This window comes from Triticum aestivum, chromosome 1B (assembly GCF_018294505.1).
Source record: "Triticum aestivum cultivar Chinese Spring chromosome 1B, IWGSC CS RefSeq v2.1, whole genome shotgun sequence".
In the NCBI taxonomy this organism is placed as follows: domain Eukaryota; kingdom Viridiplantae; phylum Streptophyta; class Magnoliopsida; order Poales; family Poaceae; genus Triticum; species Triticum aestivum.
The window spans coordinates 550,026,605-550,049,918 of record NC_057795.1 but is presented as its reverse complement, the minus strand read 5'-3'; the positions used below and the strand labels follow the sequence as shown (position 1 = coordinate 550,049,918).

General features: G+C 47.5%; 1 protein-coding gene across 1 annotated transcript; it reads left to right on the top strand.

Annotated features, from left to right (window-relative positions):
- The first annotated feature begins 3,445 nt into the window (after positions 1-3,445).
- On the top strand, positions 3,446-4,840 carry LOC123137633 (probable sarcosine oxidase). Its single transcript, XM_044557453.1, has one exon. It carries the CDS (start codon positions 3,461-3,463, stop codon positions 4,616-4,618), a length of 1,158 nt encoding a protein of 385 aa, XP_044413388.1. The 5' UTR covers positions 3,446-3,460; the 3' UTR covers positions 4,619-4,840.
- Positions 4,841-23,314: the final 18,474 nt, after the last annotated feature.

The window sequence follows — 23,314 nt, the reverse complement described above, 5'->3', positions numbered from 1 at the left end:
CCAGATTCATAGATCTCAAGCAAAACTTCATAAAGATAATCTAGTGAACTCAATTCACTAGCAATGGGTTCATCATAATTGGATCTCTTGAAAAGATTAGCAATTTGATGAGGATGCACATCAATAGATTTTTAGCAAGCAAATAAAAGGAACATGATAACACAAGCAAACAAGAGATCTGACGAGAAAAAGGCAAACGAAAAAGAGGGCGAATAAAACGACAAATTTTTGTGAAGTGGGGGAGAGGAAAACGGGAGACAAATGGCAAATAATGTATATTGCAAGGAGATGAGATTTGTGATTAGGAACCTGGTTGATGTTGACGATGTCTCCTCAGCAATGGCACCATAAATTGGCACGTGGCCGGGAGACTATCTTGACTTGATCCTCCCCAGCAACGGCGCCAGAAATTCCTTTTGATGTCTGCTAGAACTACGTCGGTATTCCCCAAAGAGGAAGGGATGATGCAACACATCGACGGTAGGTATTTCCCTCAGTGATGAGACCAAGGTTATCGAACCAGTAGGAGAACCCCGCAACACAACGTAAACAGCTCCTGAAGACAAAGAACAAATACTTGCAACCCGACATAAGAGAGGGGTATTCAATCCCTCACGAGTAAAAAGATAGGTAAAATTGTAGTAAATTGGGTAAATAGATCTCGCGGGAACGCGAGATAAAATAAATTACTAAAAATTGCAGCAAGATATTTTTGTATTTTTGGTTTAATAGATCTGAAATAAAAGCAAATAAAAATAGATCGCGAAGGCAAATATATTAAAGAAGATACCCGGGGGCCATAGGTTTCACTAGTGGCTTCTCTCAAGAAAATAGCAAACGGTGGAAAAACAATTACTGTTAGGCAATTGATAGAACTTGAAATACTCATGACGATATCCAGGCAATTATCATTATATAGGCACCACGTCCAAAATTAGTAGACCGACTCCTGCCTGTGTTTACTACTATTACTCCACACATTGATCGCCATCCAGCATGCATCTAGTGTATTAAGTTCGTGGAGAAACGAAGTAATGCAATAAGGACGATGACATGATGTAAACAAGATCTATTTATGTAGAAATAGACCCCATCTTGTTATCCTTAATAGCAACGATAGATACGTGTCGGTTGCCCTTCTATCACTGGGATCAAGCACCGTAAGATAGAACCCATCACAAAGCACCTCTTCCCATTGCAAGATAAATAGATCAAGTTGGCCAAATAAAACCCAAATATCGGAGAAGAAATACGAGGCTATAAGTAATCATGCATATAAGAGATCAAAAGAAGACTCAAATAACTTTCATGGATAAAACAGAGAACTGATCATAAACTCAAAGTTCATCGGATCCCAACAAACATACCACAAAAAGAGTTACATCATATGGATCTCCAAGAGACCATTGTATTGAGAATCAAGAGAGAGAGGAAGCCATCTAGCTACTAACTACGGACCTGTAGGTCTACAATGAACTACTCACGCATCATCGGAGAGGCACCAATGAGGATGATGAACCCCTCCGTGATGGTGTTTAGATTGGATCTGGTGGTTCTGGAACTTGCGGTGGCTGGAACTGATTTTCATCGACTCTCCTAGGGTTTCTGGAATATTGGGGTATTTATAGAGCAAAGAGGCGGTGCGGGAGGCCACCGAGGTGGGCATAACCCACCTAGGCGCGCTTGGGCCCAGGCGCGCCCTGGTGGGTTGTGCCCCCCTCGGGGCACCCCTCTGGTACTTCTTCGGCCCATCTTGTGTCTTCCGGTCCAGAAAAAATCCACAAAAAGTTTCGCTGCATTTGGACTCCGTTTGTTATTGATTTCCTGCCACGTAAAAAACAAGCAGAAAACAACAACTGACACTGGGCACTATGTCAATAGGTTAATACCAAAAAATGATATAAAATAATTATAAAATGATTGTAAAACATTCAAGAATGATAATATAACAGCATGAAACAATCAAAACTTATAGATACGTTGGAGACGTATCACCTCGCCATGCCTCACGACGATGCGCCGTGGGTTGCGGGAATGAGCCTAGCCGAGGTCAAATCTATGCGCTTATTTTTGCTGGTTAAGAACAGAGAGTTTCGGACAGCTGGGCCACGACCTGAGACGTCGGATCGTCGGCTGTCTGGGACGTGGGTTCAGGCCACGTCTCCCCATCTGGATGCGCATATATATATTTGTGAGGCGTTGGCTAACCCTAACTGCAACGAACATATCACATCTGCTACACGTGCACCACCACTGTCGTTTCTTTTGCTGCTGCTGCTGTCGCTGGCGACTCCATCCCGTCCACCGCGTACACGGTTGACGGGAGAGCATGTCTCCAAAACTCCGCCTCTCTGGATCATGTACGGGAGAGGGTGATTAGGTTTTTGGGAAGCGACTACGCGACTGCTCGCCGCTGTTCGTCTACTTCCTCTACGTCCGCGTCTCCTTCATCATCACCATGTCCCAGACCAACGCTGACCGTCTCGCCGCCGAGAAGCTCGAGACAAGAAGGCTGCGAGGACGCCGTTGCTGCCACTGCCGACGCGGCGGCTTCTGTCTGGCCTACTTGAGGGTATAACTCGTTTATCCCGCTCCTATTGTTTTCTGTTTTAGTCATGCTAGCGTTATACATAGATCTGTCTGCAATTAGCGTAGTATATGCTTGCATGACTGGATATCAATATGTGTTTATTTCTGTCAATGCCATGCTAATGATTTATTTTTAGATTAAATTAATAAAAAAATTGCCTATTTACTGAACAGATGCTCTAATCTCATCCGAAATCTTGGCCGCGAGCGCATGAGCTCCCACTTGTTGTTCTACTTGGTTGAAAACACGAGCATTCCTCTGCTTCCACTAGGACCAAGCCGTGCAAATCACGAAGGAGCCAAACCCTCTCTTCTCCTCCTTCCTGAAGCTTTGACGATGCAGAAGCCACCATCCCATGAATGTATCATTCGGCAGCGGCCTTTGGATGGGAAGATGCAAAGCATCCAAGCATAGCTGCCAAGTTTCACGCGCATAGCAAATGTAAAGTAAATGAAGTTGTCCCGATTTGTTTAGTCTTCTTTGAAAGTTCCATAGAGTGTTGCAATAAACAGATACGTCCTCGGACTCTTCACCCTCGCTTGCGACGGTGAATTTGTCAAGGGCACATGTTTATGGAGTGGCGGCTTTGATAAAAATTACTGTAACCAATTAGGGCACTCATCCGCTACAGAATGATTTGCGCACGAGGCCACGAACCCACACAAGTCATGAGATGGCCAGCCTACATCTGCTACATATACTGCTTGCCACTTTTCAACTAGAGCGCACATCTGCCCTGCTCACTTGGCTGTGCACCGGAGAGCACCGGACCAGAACTACCGAGAGCGCGTTGGCATCATGGCCGCCGCAGACGCCGCAGGTGTCCTCGGCCGGGCCGATTTCGACGTGATCGTGGTGGGCGCGGGCATCATGGGCAGCTGCGCGGCGCACGCGGCTGCGTGCCGCGGCTCCCGGGTCCTCCTCCTCGAGCGCTTCGACCTGCTCCACCACCTCGGCTCCTCGCACGGCCACTCCCGCACCATCCGCGACGCCTACCCGAAGGCGCGCTACCCGCCCATGGTACGCCTCGCCCGCCGCCTCTGGGGCGACGCCCAGGCCGACGCCGGCTACCGCGTGCTCACCCCGTCGCCGCACCTCGCCATGGGCCCGCGCAGCAACGCCGCGCTCCTCGCCGCCGTCGAGAACGGGGGCGCCGCGGAGGTGGACGTGGGCGGGAGGTGGGGAGGCGGCGTGTTCCGCGTCCCGGACGGGTGGGTGACGGCGGTGAGCGAGCTCGGCGGCGGCGTGCTGGACGCCACCAAGGCCGTCGCCATGTTCCAGGCGCTGGCCGTCAAGAAGGGCGCCGTCGTCAGGGACAACAAGGAGGTCGTCGGTATCGTCAAGAAGGACGGAGGGCCTGGTGTTCGGGTGACGACGAGCGACGGCGAGGAGTTCCACGGCGCCAAATGCATCGTCACCGTCGGCGCTTGGACGAGCAAGCTGGTCAGGTCCGTCGCCGGCCTGGAGCTGCCCATCCAGCCACTGCACATGCTCACCCTGTACTGGAAGATCAAGCCAGGCCACGAGCGCGAGCTCACTGCGGCGGCCGGGTTCCCAACGTTCTCCAGTTACGGGGACCCCCACGTGTACAGCACGCCGTCGCTGGAGCTCCCGGGCCTGATCAAAATCAACTACGACGGCGGGCCGCCGTGCGACCCCAACAGCCGGGACTGGGTCTCCGGTGGTGGCGACGCCGCCGATCGGGTCGCGCGGTGGATCGAGGAGTTCATGCCGGGACACGTGGTGACCGACGGCGGGCCGGTCGTTCGGCAGTCATGCATGTACTCCATGACTCCGGACAAAGACTTTGTGATCGACTTCCTCGGCGGGGAGTTCGGCCATGACGTGGTGCTCGGGGCCGGGTTCTCTGGGCATGGGTTCAAGATGGGACCGGCAGTGGGTATGATCCTCGCCGAGCTGGCCATCGACGGCGAGGCCAGGACCGCGGCAGAGGCCGGGGTGGAGCTCCGGCACTTTAAAATCAACAGGTTTAAGGGCAATCCCACGGGTAACAGCAAGGATGATTAACTCAATGGGTGTGGTGATCTCAGTCGACTAAGATTTAACTAAATCTCATTCAAATGGCAGAACATATAAAAAAGAAGAGGAAAAAATCGACTGAGATTTAGCGATCCCGTAAATCAGTTTGCTAATTCAATTATGTGAGTCTTTCATAAATGAGATTGCCATTAGTTTTTTTTTATTTCTCTCATGTTTACTTGGGTTTGAATGTGCTGTGGCCCCGGCTGTCGTTCTTTAGGTGACGAACGAATGTTGGTTGTATGAACTGTTGTTTTATTTATAATAAAGTGGGACGAAAGTCTATTTCGAGTGGGATTTTATATGGAGATTCGGGAAAAATTTTGTTTCTAGTTTTCCTTTTTTTATAGGGTTCCTTTTTTCCTTTCATACATGTTACGGCACTTGAGTTAAGTCTAAGTTGATTCAGGCCTAGCCACACCCTAAATCTCTCTCAGTTACCTAAAATTACATATATTATAGACCTGAACCTAAGAGTGATCATATACATCTTATTATCTCAACATACTTGCTTCCACGTCATCAAAATTGTTGTGGTCGTTACATTTACTAGCTTCATCCATTAGCATCTGTCTGGCCTACACATGAGAATACTCTGTCATGCAATATGCATTAGTGTATTCTAAGGGGCTCTAAACCACACTGCACTTTGAATTTTGATTGCATTTTAGTGTGACTTGCACAACTTTCTTGTAAAGATTTTTATTGGTTATGCATTAAATTCTCACATAGTTCAAATCATTATGTTTGAATTAGTATTCTACACAATATTCAAAAACTATATATCCAGTTCTGCAACAACCTGCGAGGTATCATATAGTTATTAGTAACTTTAAAGTAGTTTTGACGGTGTGTAATTTAAGAACAAGAATGCTACGCTTACGGAAGATTACCTACATAATTGACTTACTAGGTGACATATTAGTGAATAATTTGGGGGATCAAGTCAAGCTAGATTTGTAAAAGGCCCGTAGGTGTAGCATTTTTTAGGGAAATGTTAATTGGAGAATGTACCCTCGGGGAGGTCCTTTCTTATCCATGAATAAAAAAGAGGATGTTGTAACTAGAGAAGAATAAAAAACCCGGCCAGAGACCATATCAGGTGAGACTAAAGAGATGGCGTCTAAGGCGACTGGGGGGCGATTGGGGGGGGGGGGGGGGGGGGGGGAGGGCGACTGTCGGGGTGACCGCAGGCGTGCCGCCTCACCTCTCCGGCGATCGACGGCGGGTAGGGGGCCGGTTTTGGGCGCTCGCAGACGCTGACGAGGACGACATGGACGGGGATGCGGACGAGACTCCGCCGTCTCCACCTTCGCCGACTCCCTCCGACCAAATCTGCGACTGGTTCAATGCCGGCTACACGGAAGAGGAAGTGGCGACTACCATCGACGAGGTGCTACCCCTCGATGATCCGGCCAGGATAGGGCTGCACGCGGGCGAGAAGAGGGAGATGGTGCGCCGGCTTGTTCATCGGAGAACGTCGTCGACGGCGGTCAAGCCTTGGAAGGGCCCTATCCCGAAGGTCAGTCTTCCTAATCTCACAATTTTCGATTTAGTTCGGCCGGAGTCATGGATCGTCGTTAAGAGAAAGAAGAGGGCTCGCCGTACGGAATTCCGGGCTTCCGGATCGCTGCCGATCGAGCGCGGCGTTTGAATTCGTTGCTTGGCCGAGAGGGGCCGATTCAGTCTGCTCATGGGCCGAGTCAGGTTGGGCCGGGGTTCGCTAGGTATGAGGCCCAGGCTAAACCGGTGCCAACCCAAAATTTCCTGGGGGAGGACCGAAGCGGGCTGGGTAAGGTGGACGGGCCGGGATCGGCTGGGTATGAGGCCCAGGCAGGTCCCGTTCTGATCGCTATTGAGGGTGACGTAGGTTCCACAGTTCGATCGACGTACCCTACTTCGTTCTCGCCAGCTAGGGTTCTTCGTCGCCGGAGTTCGAACCTACGTTCTATTGGGGGTGGTCGGGCTCGACGTATCCTTCCGCTTGGGGCGATGGCGGGTCGCAGTGGTGCGCTGCCGTCGGGGAAGAAAACGCCGTGTCCCCCGGGTCCGGTCGCGCAGGGGCTGTGCCGCAGGGCGCTGGCAGTGGCCGTGGCGCGGTGCCGCCGCCGGCCCCTGGGACTGGGGATGCGCCGCCGCTGGGCGCGGGCGGTGGCCGTGGCGCAGTGCCACCACCGGCCCCTAGGACTGGCCGTGGTGAGGCGCCTCCACCGGTTCCGGCTGTAGGTCGGGGCACGGCCACGGTCGGTGCAGCTGCGGGCCGTGGTGGGGTGTTGCCCGGTGCCAGACCGCCGGCGTCTGGTCTTGCGGTCGGGCGTGGTGGGCAGCTTGGTCCTCGTCCACCGGTGCCTGGAGTGGGAGGGATCACCGCTGCGGGCCGGGGAGGCGCTGTGTCGAGGCCGCCTGCGCTGGGGCTGACGATCGGGCAACAGCCGAGGCCGGCCCCGCCGCCTCACCTCGTTGCCAAGCCTTCGTAGAATAGGGCTGGGACGATGCAGACGCAGGCACCGCCTCCGCCACAAAACTCCGGTGTTGGAGGTTCTTCTGCCGCGCCCCGGGGTCAGTGGGGTGATGATGGTTTCAATGCTTATGGGGTTGGTCAGCACCATGGCTCCTCGTCGACGGGCGGTGGTCGAGGATATGCTTGGCAGAGCGATGGCTCGGCGGAGCGACCGTTCCTGGGTCCCCCAGGAGGTTTTGTTGAGGGGGCGTCTGGCCCGGGCTATCGACAGCGGGGTGGTTTCCGCGATAATCGTGGTGGTCAAGGTGTCCGGTACCGCCCACGACAGCCTCCTTCGCCTGTTGTCGAGCAGATGGCGGTTGACGGGTCCGTTGAGGAGCAGGTTTTGTCAGGTCAAGCCATGGAGGTGGTCTCGGCGCTAGCTAATGCTGAGATTCCCGGGAATGAGTCCGGGTTGACAGCGTCAGTGGAGGCAATAGACATGGCTGAGTCGGAGAGGGCGTCTAAGTGGGCGCGTAAGAAAGAGAAAATGTTGTGCTACTGCTATCGATGTGGTGGGAAGGGACATTTTATTGCTGAGTGTGTGGCTGAACTTTGTGGCACTTGTGGCAAACCGGCACCTAATACGGGGGACTGTCCGTCTTTGCGAGATCAGGCACCGTCTCTCATGATGTATGGAGTGTACTGTGCTGAACTCATGTTTTTTGAGTCTCCTACGGAGAGGGAGGTTCCTGACGAGACCTTGAGTTTGACGACTGGGATAGTCAAAATTACCAGAGGAGAGGTCTCTGAGGCACAGATTGTGCAGAGGCTGAAGGAGTTAGCTCCAGGTGATTTCCAGTGGGAGCTTGTTAGTCTCGAGGACAAACTGTTTAGGGTTGAGTTCCCTTCGGTTGAGGATCTACAGAGACTTCTGAGTTTTGGGATGTGCAAAGTGCCGGGTACTGATTGTGTCCTTGAGTTTCACGAGTGGAAGAGGGTCGAGCCTCAGGGCAAGCCTCTGACTCAGGTTTGGCTGCATTTTTCTGGGGCTCCCTCGAAGCCAATGCAGGATGCTCGGGTCGTGGCTAGTTTGGGTATTATGGTGGGGAGACCAGAGCGAGTGGATATGGACTTTACCAGAGCTCACGGGATAGCCCGACTGGTGGTCAGTGTTCTGGATATTGAGTACGTGCCTAAGGTGGCCAAGTGGGCATATCGAGGCTAGATCTATAACCTCGTGATTGAGTTTGAGGATGAGAGTCTGTTCGCCGAGGCGGCTAACGGGACTGATACTGATATGCATGAGGGAGATGATAGTTCGGGACTTAAGGAGGCGCCGGTTGCTGACAGTGGACGAGAGTCTTCCACTGCACCCGGAACCATTTCTCAGACGTCAGGGGATGGGACGGTACCACCTTCCACGGTGCCTACGACTGCTCTCAGATTTGGGTCCTTCGAGCCGGCCTCTATGCCTCCGAGACTTTGGAGTGAGCGGGTGGAGTCTGATGAGGTGTTCGAGCACTCGTTACCTGTTTTGGAGTTTGAGGATTATGTGAGTCCACTTCTTGGGGTTTCGCCGATCACGGTTAGGAGTGAGGCAGAGCAGGTTCCCTCCCACATGCTCGTTGATTTTCCTCAGGTCGCGGGCCTGGTGGTAGAGGTCCCTCTCCCAGGAGGGGGTCCGGGGATGGTGATCTCGGACCCCTCTCCTGCTGTTGTGTTACCGGAGTTGCAGGTGGCGGTTCCATCTGTTGATGGGGGCTCGGGGCAGGTGGCCTCAGAGCCCTCTTCGTATCTTGTGGTAGTCGAGGTCCTGATGGTGGAGGTTGCTTCTTCGGGAGGGGGTCCGGGGCAGCTGGCCTCGGCACCTTCCTCTCCTCTCGCCAGGCCGGAGATGCAGGCGGCGGCTCTGCTTTCCGGAGGGGGCTCGTGGCAGGTGGCCTCGGGGCCCTCTTCTCTTGGGGCCCCCGAGGGGGCCAGCCCACCTAGGGCGCCGGTGACTCCTACTAGCCGAAGGGCCGGGGTGGATGGGGAGCTTGGGCAGGAGGCCCAGGTTCCACCTTCCCCCGGCTTGGTGCAGTCGAGTAGGGCCACTCGGGAGGAGGTGATTGCGTTCGGTGGTATTCCAGATCCGGTCTTTGAGGGGCGACGGTTGAGTAGCCGTCTCCAGGATCATCCGTGAAGGAAATATGCCCTAGAGGCAATAATAAAGTTATTATTTATTTCCTTATATCATGATAAATGTTTATTATTCATGCTAGAATTGTTAATCGGAAACATAATACATGTGTGAATACATAGACAAACAGAGTGTCACTAGTGTGCCTCTACTTGACTAGCTTGTTGATCAAAGATGGTTATGTTTCCTGGCCATAGACATGTGTTGTCATTTGATTAACGAGATCACATCATTAGGAGAATGATGTGATTGACATGACCCATTCCGTTAGCTTAGCACACGATCGTTTCGTATGTTGCTATTGCTTTCTTCATGACTTATACATGTTCCTATGACTATGAGATTATGCAACTCCCGTTTACCAGAGGAACACTTTGTGTGCTACCAAACGTCACAACGTAACTGGGTGATTATAAAGGTGCTCTACAAGTGTTTCCGAAGGTACATGTTGGGTTGGCGTATTTCGAGATTAGGATTTGTCACTCCGATTGTCGGAGAGGTATCTCCGGGCCCTCTCGGTAATACACATCACTTAAGCCTTGCAAGTATTGTAACTAATGAGTTAGTTGTGGGATGATGTATTACGGAACGAGTAAAGATACTTGCCGGTAACGAGATTGAACTAGGTATGGAGATACCGACGATCGAATCTCGGGCAAGTAACATACTGATGACAAAAGGAACAACGTATGTTGTTATGCGGTCCGACCGATAAAGATCTTCATAGAATATGTGGGAGCCAATATGAGCATCCAGGTTCCGCTATTGGTTCTTGACCGGAGACGTGTCTCGGTCATGTCTACATAGTTCTCGAACCCGTAGGGTCCGCACGCTTAACGTTACTATGACAGTTTTATTATGAGTTTATGTTTTATGATGTACCAAAGGTTGTTCAGAGTCCCGGATGTGATCACGGACAAGATGAGGAGTCTCGAAATGGTCGAGACATAAAGATTGATATATTGGACGACTATATTCGGACACCGGAAGTGTTCGGGGTGATTTCGGAGAAAACCGGAGTGCCGGAGGGTTACCAGACCCCCCCCGGGAGAAGTAATGGGCCTTATGGGCCTTAGAGGAGAGAGAGGGGCGGCCAGGGTGGGCCGCGCGCCCCCTCCCCCTCTGGTCCAAATTGGACTAGGAGAGGGGGGCGGCGCCCCCCTTTCCTTCTCCCTCTCCCCCTTCCTTTCCCCCTCACTAGTAGGAGTAGGAAAGAGGGGAGTCCTACTCCTACTAGGAGGAGGACTCCTCCTCCTGGCGTGCCCTGCAAGGGCCGGCCGGCCTTCCCCCTTTCTCCTTTATATACGGGGGCAGGGGGGCACCCTAGAGACACAACAATTGATCTGTTTGATCTCTTAGCCGTGTGCGGTGCCCCCCTCCACCATAGTCCACCTCGATAATACAGTAGCAGTGCTTAGGCGAAGCCCTGCGTCGGTAGAACATCAACATCATCACCACGCCGTCATGCTGACGAAACTCTCCCTCAACACTCGGCTGGATCGGAGTTCGAGGGACGTCATCGGGCTGAACGTGTGCTGAACTCGGAGGTGCCATACGTTTGGTACTTGATCGGTCGGATCGTGAAGACGTACGACTACATCAACCGGGTTGTGCTAATGCTTCCGCTTTTGGTCTACGAGGGTACGTAGACAACACTCTTCCCCCCTCGTTGTTATGCATCACCATGATCTTGCGTGTGCGTAGGAATTTTTTTTGAAATTACTACGTTACCCAACAGTGGCATCCGAGCCAGGTTTTATGCGTAGATGTCATATGCACGAGTAGAACACAAGTGAGTTGTGGGCGATATAAGTCATACTGCTTACCAGCATGTCATACTTTGGTTCGGCGGTATTGTTGGATGAAGCGGCCCGGACCGACATTACGCGTACGCTTACGCGAGACTGGTTCTACCGACGTGCTTTGCACACAGGTGGCTGGCGGGTGTCAGTTTCTCCAACTTTAGTTGAACCGAGTGTGGCTACGCCCGGTCCTTGCGAAGGTTAAAACAACACCAACTTGACAAACTATCGTTGTGGTTTTGATGTGTAGGTAAGAACGGTTCTTGCTAAGCCCGTAGCAGCCATGTAAAACTTGCAACAACAAAGTAGAGGACGTCTAACTTGTTTTTGCAGGGCATGTTGTGATGTGGTATGGTCAAGACGTGATGCTATATTTTATTGTATGAGATGATCATGTTTTGTAACCGAAGTTATCGGCAACTGGCAGGAGCCATATGGTTGTCGCTTTATTGTATGAAATGCAAACGCCCTGTAATTGCTTTACTTTATCACGAAGCGGTAGCGATAGTCGTAGAAGCAATAGACGGCGTAAACAACAACGATGCTATGATGGAGATCAAGGTGTCGCACCGGTGACGATGGTGATCATGGAGGTGCTTCGGAGATGGAGATCACAAGCACAAGATGATGATGGCCATATCATATCACTTATATTGATTGCATGTGATGTTTATCTTTTATGCATCTTATCTTGCTTTGATTGACGGTAGCATTATAAGATGATCTCTCACTAAATTTCAAGATAAAAGTGTTCTCCCTGAGTATGCACCGTTGCCAAAGTTCGTCGTGCCCAGACACCACGTGATGATCGAGTGTGATAAGCTCTACGTCCATCTACAACGGGTGCAAGCCAGTTTTGCACACGCAGAATACTCAGGTTAAACTTGACGAGCCTAGCATATGCAGATATGGCCTCGGATCACTGAGACTGAAAGGTCGAGTGTGAATCATATAGTAGATATGATCAACATAGTGATGTTCACCATTGAAAACTACTCCATTTCACGTGATTGTCGGTTATGGTTTAGTTGATTTGGATCACGTTATCACTTAGAGGATTAGAGAGATGTCTTTCTAAGTGGGAGTTCTTAAGTAATATGATTAATTGAACTTAAATTTATCATGAACATAGTACCTGATAGTATCTTGCTTGTCTATGTTGATTGTAGATAGATGGCTTGTGCTGTTGTTTCGTTGAATTTTAATGCGTTCCTTGAGAAAGCAAAGTTGAAAGATGATGGTAGCAATTACACGGACTGGGTCCGTAACTTGAGGATTATCCTCATTGCTGCACAGAAGAATTACATCCTGGAAGCACCGCTGGGTGCCAGGCCTGCTGTAGGAGCAACACCAGATGGTGTGAACGTCTGGCAGAGCAAAGCTGATGACTACTCGATAGTTCAGTGTGCCATGCTTTACGGCTTAGAACCGGGACTTCAACGATGTTTTGAACGTCATGGAGCATATGAGATGTTCCAGGAGTTGAAGTTAATATTTCAAGCAAATGCCCGGATTGAGAGATATGAAGTCTCCAATAAGTTCTATAGCTGCAAGATGGAGGAGAATAGTTCTGTCAGTGAGCATATACTCAAGATGTCTGGGTATAATAATCACTTGATTCAACTAGGAGTTAATCTTCCGGATGATAGCGTCATTGACAGAATTCTCCAATCACTACCACCAAGCTACAAAAGCTTTGTGATGAACTATAATATGCAAGTGATGAAAAAGACAATTCCCGAGCTCTTTGCAATGCTAAAGGCTGCGGAGGTAGAAATCAGGAAGGAGCATCAAGTGTTGATGGTCAACAAGACCACTAGGTTCAAGAAAAAGGGCAAAGGGAAGAAGAAGGGGAACTTCAAGAAGAACAGCAAGCAAGTTGCTGCTCAGGAGAAGAAACCCAAGTCTGGACCTAAGCCTGAAACTGAGTGCTTCTACTGCAAGTAGACTGGTCACTGGAAGCGGAACTGCCCCAAGTATTTGGCGGATAAGAAGGATGGCAAGGTGAACAAAGGTATATGTGATATACATGTTATTGATGTGTACCTTACTAGAGCTCGCAGTAGCACCTGGGTATTTGATACTGGTTCTGTTGCTAATATTTGCAACTCAAAACAGGGACTACGGATTAAGCGAACACTGGCCAAGGACGAGGTGATGATGCGCGTGGGAAATGGTTCCAAAGTCGATGTGATCGTGGTCGGCACGCTACCACTACATCTACCTTCGGGATTAGTATTAGACCTAAATAATTGTTATTTGGTGCCAGCGTTGAGCATGAACATTATATCTGGATCTTGTTTGATGCGAGACGGTTATTCATTTAAATAAGAGAATAATGGTTGTTCTATTTATATGAGTAATATCTTTTATGGTCATGCACCCTTGAAGAGTGCTCTATTTTTGATGAATCTCGATAGTAGTGATACACATATTCATAATGTTGAAGCCAAAAGATGCAGAGTTGATAATGATAGTGCAACTTACTTGTGGCACTGCCGTTTGGGTCATATCGGTGTAAAGCGCATGAAGAAACTCCATACTGATGGACTTTTGGAACCACTTGATTATGAATCACTTGGTACTTGCGAACCGTGCCTTATGGGAAAGATGACTAAAACGCCGTTCTCCGGTACAATGGAGAGAGCAACAGATTTATTGGAAATCATACATACAGATGTATGTGGTCCAATGAATGTTGAGGCTCGTGGCGGATATCGTTATTTTTTCACCTTCACAGATGATTTGAGCAGATATGGATATATATACTTAATGAAACATAAGTCTGAAACATTTGAAAAGTTCAAAGAATTTCAGAGTGAAGTTTTAAATCATCGTAACAAGAAAATAAAGTTTCTACGATCTGATCGTGGAGGAGAATATTTGAGTTACGAGTTTGGTCTACATTTGAAACAATGCGGAATAGTTTCGCAACTCACGCCACCCGGAACACCACAGCATAATGGTGTGTCTGAACGTCATAATCGTACTTTACTTGATATGGTGCGATCTATGATGTCTCTTACTGATTTACCGCTATCGTTTTGGGGTTATGCTTTAGAGACGGCCGCATTCACATTAAATAGGGCACCATGAAAATCCGTTGAGACGACGCCTTATGAATTGTGGTTTGGCAAGAAACCAAAGTTGTCGTTTCTAAAAGTTTGGGGCTGCGATGCTTATGTGAAAAAGCTTCAACCTGATAAGCTCGAACCCAAATCGGAAAAATGTGTCTTCATAGGATACCCAAAGGAAACTGTTGGGTTCACCTTCTATCATAGATCCGGTGGCAAGACATTCGTTGCTAAGAATGGAACCTTTCTAGAGAAGGAGTTTCTCTCGAAAGAAGTGAGTGGGAGGAAAGTAGAACTTGATGAGGTAACTGTACCTGCTCCCTTACTGGAAAGTAGCTCATCACAGAAATCTATTCCTGTGACACCTACACCAATTAGTGAGGAAGTTAATGATGATGATCATGGAACTTCAGATCAAGTTGTTATTGAACCTTGTAGATCAACCAGAGTAAGATCCGCACCAGAGTGGTACGGTAATCCTATTCTAGAAGTCATGTTACTAGACCATGATGAACCTACGAACTATGAAGAAGCGATGGTGAGCCCAGATTCCGCAAAATGGCTTGAGGCCATGAAATCTGAGATGAGATCCATGTATGAGAACAAAGTGTGGACTTTGGCTGACTTGCCCAATGATCGGCAAGCAATTGAAAATAAATGGATCTTCAAGAAGAAGACTGACACTGACGGTAATGTTATTGTCTACAAAGCTCGACTTGTCACAAAAGGTTTTCGACAAGTTCAAGGGATTGACTACGATGAGACCTTCTCACCCATAGCGATGCTTAAGTCTGTCTGAATCATGTTAGTGATTGCCGCATTTTATGATTATGAAATATGGCAGATGGATGTCAAAACTGCATTCCTGAACGGTTTCTGGAAGAAGAGTTGTATATGATGCAGCCAGAAGGTTTTGTCGATCCAAAGGGAGCTAACAAAGTGTGCAAGCTCCAGCGATCCATTTATGGACTGGTGCAAGCCTCTCAGAGTTGGAATAAACGCTTTGATAGTGTGATCAAAGCATTTGGTTTTGTACAGACTTTTGGAGAAGCCTGTATTTACAAGAAAGTGAGTGGGAGCTCTGTAGCATTTTTGATATTATATGTGGATGACATATTGCTGATCGGAAATGATATAGAATTTCTGGATAGCATAAAGGGATACTTGAATAAGAGTTTTTTCAATGAAAGACCTCAGTGAAGATGCTTACATATTGGGCATTAAGATCTATAGAGATAGATCAAGACGCTTAATTGGACTTTCACCAAGCACATACCTTGACAAAATTTTGAAGAAGTTCAAAATGGATCAAGCAAAGAAAGGGTTCTTGCCTGTGTTACAAGGTGTGAAGTTGAGTAAGACTCAAAGCCCGACCACTGTAGAAGATAGAGAGAAGATGAAAGATGTTCCCTGTGCTTCAGCCATAGGCTCTATCATGTATGCAATGCTGTGTACCAGACCTGATGTGTGCCTTGCTATAAGTCTAGCAGGGAGGTACCAAAGTAATCCAGGAGTGGATCACTGGACAACGGTCAAGAACATCCTGAAATACATGAAAAGGACTAAGGATATGTTTCTCGTATATGGAGGTGATAAAGAGCTCATCGTAAATGATTACGTTGATGCAAGCTTTGACACTGATCCGGATGATTCTAAATCGCAAACCGGATACGTGTTTACATTGAACGGTGGAGCTGTCAGTTGGTGCAGTTCTAAACAAAGCGTCGTGGCGGAATCTACGTGTGAAGTGGAGTACATAGCTGCTTCGGAAGCAGCAAATGAAGGAGTCTGGATGAAGGAGTTAATATCCGATCTAGGTGTTATACCTAGTGCATCGGGTCCAATGAAAATCTTTTGGGACAATACTGGAGCAATTGCCTTAGCAAAGGAATCTAGATTTCACAAGAGAACCAAGCACATCAAGAGACGCTTCAATTCTATCCGTGATCTAGTCCAGGTGGGAGACATAGAAATTTGCAAGATACATACGGATCTGAATGTAGCAGACCCGTGGACTAAGCCTCTTCCACGAGCAAAACTTGATCAGCACCAAGGCTCCATGGGTGTTAGAATCATTACTGTGTAATCTAGATTATTCACTCTAGTGTAAGTGGGACACTGAAGGAAATATGCCCTAGAGGCAATAATAAAGTTATTATTTATTTCCTTACATCATGATAAATGTTTATTATTCATGCTAGAATTGTATTAATCGGAAACATAATACATGTGTGAATACATAGACAAACAAAGTGTCACTGTTGGGGAACGTAGCAGAAATTCAAAATTTTCCTACGTGTCACCAAGATTTATCTATGGAGAAACCGGCAACGAGGGGAAGGAGAGTGCATCTACATACCCTTGTAGATCGCTAAGCGGAAGCGTTCAAGAGAACGGGGTTGAAGGAGTCGTACTCGTCATGATCCAAATCATCGGAGATCCTAGTGTCGAACGGACGGCACCTCCACGTTCAACAAACGTACAGCCCGGTGACGTCTCCCATGCCTTGATCCAGCAAGGAGAGAGGGAGAGGTTGAGGAAGACTCCATCCAGCAGCAGCACAACGGCGTGGTGGTGATGGAGGAGCGTGGCAATCCTGCAGGGCTTCGTCAAGCATCGCGGGAGAGGAGAAGGGAGAGAGGTAGGGCTGCGCCAGGGAGAGGTCAAAACTCATGTGTTGGCAGCCCTCAAGACCTCAACTATATATAGGGGAGAGGGAGGGGGGTGCGCCCCCTCTAGGGTTTCCACCCCAAGGGGTGCGGCAGCCCCAATCCCATCTAAGGGTGGCGGCCAAGGGGGGAGAGGGGGAAACTTGCCCCCCAAGTTAGGTGGAAGCACCCCCTCCCCAAACCCTAGGCGCCTTGGGCCCTTGTGGGGGGGCGCACCAGCCCACCTGGGGCTGGTCCCCTCCCACACTTGGCCCATGCAGCCCTCCGGGGCCGGTGGCCCCACTTGGTGGACCCCCGGGACCCTCCCGGTGGTCCCGGTACGTTACCGATAAAACCCGAAACTTTTCCGGTGACCAAAACAGGACTTCCCATATATAAATCTTTACCTCCGGACCATTCCGGAACTCCTCGTGACGTCCGGGATCTCATCCGGGACTCCGAACAACATTCGGTAACCACATACAAACTTCCTTTATAACCCTAGCGTCATCGAACCTTAAGTGTGTAGACCCTACGGGTTCGGGAACCATGCAGACATGACCGAGACGTTCTCCGGTCAATAACCAACAGCGGGATCTGGATACCCATGTTGGCTCCCACATGTTCCACGATGATCTCATCGGATGAACCACGATGTCAAGGACTCAATCGATCCCGTATACAATTCCCTTTGTCTAGCGGTATTGTACTTGCCCGAGATTCGATCGTCGGTATACCGATACCTTGTTCAATCTCGTTACCGGCAAGTCTCTTTACTCGTTCCGTAACACATCATCCCGTGATCAACCCCTTGATCACATTGTGCACATTATGATGATGTCCTACCGAGTGGGCCCAGAGATACCTCTCCGTTTACACGGAGTGACAAATCCCAGTCTCGATTCGTGCCAACCCAACAGACACTTTCGGAGATACCTGTAGTGCACCTTTATAGCCACCCAGTTACGTTGTGACGTTTGGTACACCCAAAGCATTCCTACGGTATCCGGGAGTTGCACAATCTCATGGTCTAAGGAAATGATACTTGACATTAGAAAAGCTTTAGCATACGAACTACGATCTTTGTGCTAGGCTTAGGATTGGGTCTTGTCCATCACATCATTCTCCTAATGATGTGATCCCGTTATCAACGACATCCAATGTCCATGGTCAGGAAACCGTAACCATCTATTGATCAACGAGCTAGTCAACTAGAGGCTTACTAGGGACATGGTGTTGTCTATGTATCCACACATGTATCTGAGTTTCCTATCAATACAATTATAGCATGGATAATAAACGATTATCATGAACAAGGAAATATAATAATAACTAATTTATTATTGCCTCTAGGGCATATTTCCAACAGTCTCCCACTTGCACTAGAGTCAATAATCTAGTTCACATCGCCATGTGATTAACACTGACAGGTCACATCGCCATGTGACCAACATCCAAAGAGTTTACTAGTGTCTTAAACTAGTTCACATCACCATGTGATTAAGACTCAATGAGTTCTGGGGTTTGATCATGTTTTGCTTGTGAGAGAGGTTTTAGTCAACGGGTCTGCAACATTCAGATCCGTATGTACTTCGCAAATCTCTAGGTCATATTGTAAATGCTGCTTCCACGCTCCACTTGGAGCTATTCCAAATGGTTGCTCCACTATACGTATCCGGTTTGCTACTCAGAGTCATTCGGATAGGTGTTAAAGCTTGCATCGACGTAACCCTTTACGCCGAACTCTTTATCACCTCCATAATCGAGAAACATATCCTTATTCCTCTAAGGATAATTTTGACCGCTATCTGGTGATCCACTCCTTGATCACCTTTGTACCCTCTTGCCAGATATGTAGCAAGGCACACATCAGGTGCGGTACACAGCATAGCATACTGTAGAGCCTACGTCTAAGCATAGGGGACGACCTTCGTCCTTTCTCTCTTTTCTGCCGTGGTCGAGCTTTAAGTCTTAACTTCATACCTTACAACTCAGGCAAGAACCCTTCTTTGACTGATCCATCTTGAACACCTTCAAGATCATGTCAAGGTATATGCTCATTTGAAAGTACCATTAAGCATTTTTGATCTATCCTCATAGATCTTGATGCTCAATGTTCAAGTAGCTTAATCCAGGTTTTCTATTGAAAAACACCTTTCAAATAACCCTATATGCTTTCCAGAAATTCTACATCATTTCTGATCAACAATATGTCAACAACATATACTCATCAGAAATTCTATAGTGCTCCCACTCACTTCTTTGGAAATACAAGTTTCTCATAAACTTTGTATAAACCCAAAATCTTTGATCATCTTATCAAAGTGCATATTCCAACTCCGAGATGCTTACTCCAGTCCATGGAAGGATCGCTGGAGCTAGCATACCTTTTAGCATCCTTAGGATCGACAAAACCTTTCTGATTGTATCACATACAACCTTTCCTTACGAAAACTGGTAAGGAAACTCGTTTTGACATCCATCTGCCAGATTTCATAAATGCAGCTAATGCTAACATGATTCCGACGGACTTAAGCATCGCTACGGATGAGAAAATCTCATCGTAGTCAACTCCTTGAACTTGTGAAAAACTCTTCGCCACAAGTCGAGCTTCATAGACGGTGACATTACCGTCCACGTCCGTCTTCTTCTTAAAGATCCATTTATCTCAATGGCTTGCCGATCATCGGGCAAGTCCACCAAAGTCCATGCTTTGTTCTGATACATGGATCCTATCTCGGATTTCATGGCTTCTAACCATTTGTCGGAATTTGGGCCCACCATCGCTTCTCCATAGCTCGTAGGTTCATTGTTGTCTAGCAACATGACCTTCAAGACATGATTACTGTACCACTGTGAAGCAGTACGCATCCTTGTCACCCTACGAGGTACGGTAGTGACTTGATCCGAAACTTCATGATCACTATCATAAGCTTCCACTTCAATTGATGTAGGTGCCATAGGAACAACTTCCTGTGCCCTGCTACACACTGGTTGAAGTGATGGTTCAATAACCTCATCAAGTCTCCACCATCCTCCCACTCAATTCTCGAGACAAACCTTTCCTCGAGAAAGGACCTGATTCAAGAAACAATCCCTATTGCTTTCGGATCTGAATTAGGAGGTATACCCAACTGTTTTGGGTGTCCTATGAAGATGCATTTTATCCGCTTTGGGTTCGAGCTTATCAACCTGAAACTTTTCACATAAGCGTCGCAGCCCCAAACTTTTAAGAAACGACAACTTAGGTTTCTCCAAACCATAGTTCAAACGGTGTCGTCTCAACGGAATTACGTGGTGCCCTATTAAAGTGAGTGCGGTTGTCTCTAATGCCTAACCCATGAATGATAGTGGTAATTCGATAAGAGACATCATGGTACGCACCATATCCAATAGGGTGCAACTATGATGTTCGGACACACCATCACACTATGGTGTTCCAGGCGGTATTAATTGTGAAACAATTTCCACAATGTCTTAATTGCGTGCCAAAGCTCGTAACTCAGATACTCATCTCTATGATCATATCATAGACATTTTATCCTCTTGTCACGATGATCTTCAACTTCACTCTGAAATTACTTGAACCATTCAATAATTCAGACTTGTGTTTCATCAAGTAAATATACTCAACATCTACTCGAATCATCTGTGAAGTAAGAACATAACGATATTCACTGCATGCCTCAGCACTCATTGGACTGCACACATCAAAATGTGTTACTTCCAACAAGTTGCTATCTTGTTCCATCTTACTGAAAACGAGGCTTTTCAGTCATCTTGCCCATGTGGTATGATTTGCATATCTCAAGTGATTCAAAATCAAGTGAGTCCAAACGATCCATCTGCATGGAGTTTCTTCATGCGTATACACCAATAGACATGGTTCGCATGTCTCAAACTTTTCAAAAATGAGTGAGTCCAAAGATCCATCAACATGGAGCTTCTTCATGCGTTTTATACCAATATGACTTACATGGCAGTGCCACAAGTAAGTGGTACTATCATTACTATCTTATATCTTTTGGCATGAAAATGTGTATCACTACGATCGAGATTCAATAAACCATTCCTTTAGGTGCAAGACCATTGAAGGTATTATTCAAATAAATAGAGTAACCATTATTCTCCTTAAATGAATAACCGTATTGCGATAGACATAATCCAATCATGTCTATGCTCAATGCAAACACCAAATGACAATTATTCAGGTTTAATACTAATCTTGATGGTAGAGGGAGCGTGCGATGCTTGATCACATCAACCTTGGAAACACTTCCAACACATATCGTCAGCTCACCTTTAGCTAGTCTCCGTTTATTCCGTAGCTTTTATTTCGAGTTACTAACACTTAGCAACCGAACCGGTATCTAATACCCTGGTGCTACTAGGAGTACTAGTAAAGTACACATTAACATAATGTATATCCAATATACTTCTATCGACCTTGCCAGCCTTCTCATCTACCAAGTATCTAGGGTAATTCTGCTCTAGTGGCTGTTCCCCTTATTACAGAAGCACTTAGTCTCGGGTTTGGGTTCAACCTTGGGTTTCTTCACTAGAGCAGCAGCTGATTTGCTGTTTCATGAAGTATCCCTTCTTGCCCTTGCCTTTCTTGAAACTAGTGGTTTCACCAACCATAACAATTGATGCTCCTTCTTGATTTCTACTTTCGCGGTGTCAAACATCGCGAATACCTCAAGGATCATCATATCTATCCCTGATATGTTATAGTTCATCACGAAGCTCTAGCAGCTTGGTGGCAATGACTTTGGAGAAACATCACTATCTCATCTGGAAGATCAACTCCCACTCGATTCAAGTGATTGTTGCACTCAGACAATCTGAGCACAAGCTCAACGATTGAGCTTTTCTCCCTTAGTTTGCAGGCTAAGAAAATCGTCGGAGGTCTTATACCTCTTGACGTGGGCACGAGCCTGAAATCCCAATTTCAGCCCTCGAAACATCTCATATGTTCCGCGACGTTTCGAAAAACGTCTTTGGTGCCTCAACTCTAAACCGTTTAACTGAACTATCACGTAGTTATCAAAACGTGTATGTCCGATGTTCGCAACATCCACAAACGACGTTTGGGGTTCAGCACACTGAGCGGTGCATTAAGGACATAAGCTTTCTACTGTCCGCATAATCGCTACTGTCAACTTTCAACTATATTTTCTCTAGGAACATATCTAAACAGTGGAACTAAAGCGCGAGCTTACGACATAATTTGCAAAGATCTTTTGACTATGTTCAGGATAATTAAGTTCATCTTATGAACTCCCACTCAGATAGACATCCCTCTAGTCATCTAAGTGATTACATGATCCGAGTCAACTAGGCCGTGTCCGATCATCACGTGAGACGGACTAGTCATCATCGGTGAACATCTTCATGTTGATCGTATCTCCATACGACTCATGCTCGACCTTTCGGTCTCTTGTGTTCCGAGGCCATGTCTGTACATGCTAGGCTCGTCAAGTTAACCTAAGTGTTTCGCGTGTGTAAATCTGGCTTACACCCGTTGTATGTGAACGTAAGAATCTATCACACCCGATCATCACGTGGTGCTTCGAAACGACGAACTTTCGCAACGGTGCACAGTTAGGGGGAACACTTTCTTGAAATTTTAATGAGGGATCATCTTATTTACTACCGTCGTTCTAAGCAAATAAGATGCATAAACATGATAAACATCACATGCAATCAAATAGTGACATGATATGGCCAATATCATTTTGCTCCTTTTGATCTCCATCTTCGGGGCTCCATGATCATCATCGTCACCGGCATGACACCATGATCTCCATCATCATGATCTCCATCATCGTGTCTTCATGAAGTTGTCTCGCCAACTATTACTTCTACTACTATGGCTACCGGTTAGCAATAAAGTAAAGTAATTACATGGCGTTGTTCAATGACACGCAGGTCATACAATAAATAAAGACAACTCCTATGGCTCCTGCCGGTTGTCATACTCATCGACATGCAAGTCGTGATTCCTATTACAAGAACATGATCAATCTCATACATCACATATCATTCATCACATTCTTCTTGGCCATATCACATCACATAGCATACCCTGCAAAAACAAGTTAGACGTCCTCTAATTGTTGTTTGCATGTTTTACGTGGCTGCTATGGGTTTCTAGCAAGAACGTTTCTTACCTACGCAAAAACCACAACGTGATATGCCAATTGCTATTTACCCTTCATAAGGACCCTTTTCATCGAATCCGTTCCGACTAAAGTGGGAGAGACTGGCACCCGCTAGCCACCTTATGCACCAAGTGCATGTCAGTCGGTGGAACCTGTCTCACGTAAGTGTACGTGTAAGGTCGGTCCGGGCCGCTTCATCCCACAATACCGTCGAAACAAGATTGGACTAGTAACGGTAAGCATATTGAACAAAATCAACGCCCACAACTACTTTGTGTTCTACTCGTGCAAAGAATCTACGCAATAGACCTAGCTCATGATGCCACTGTTGGGGAACGTAGCAGAAATTCAAAATTTTCCTACGTGTCACCAAG

Coding starts and splice junctions, on each gene's coding strand:
- LOC123137633 (XM_044557453.1), top strand. CDS start 3,461: ATGGGCAGCTGCGCGGCGCACGCGGCTGCGTGCCGCGGCTCCCGGGTC.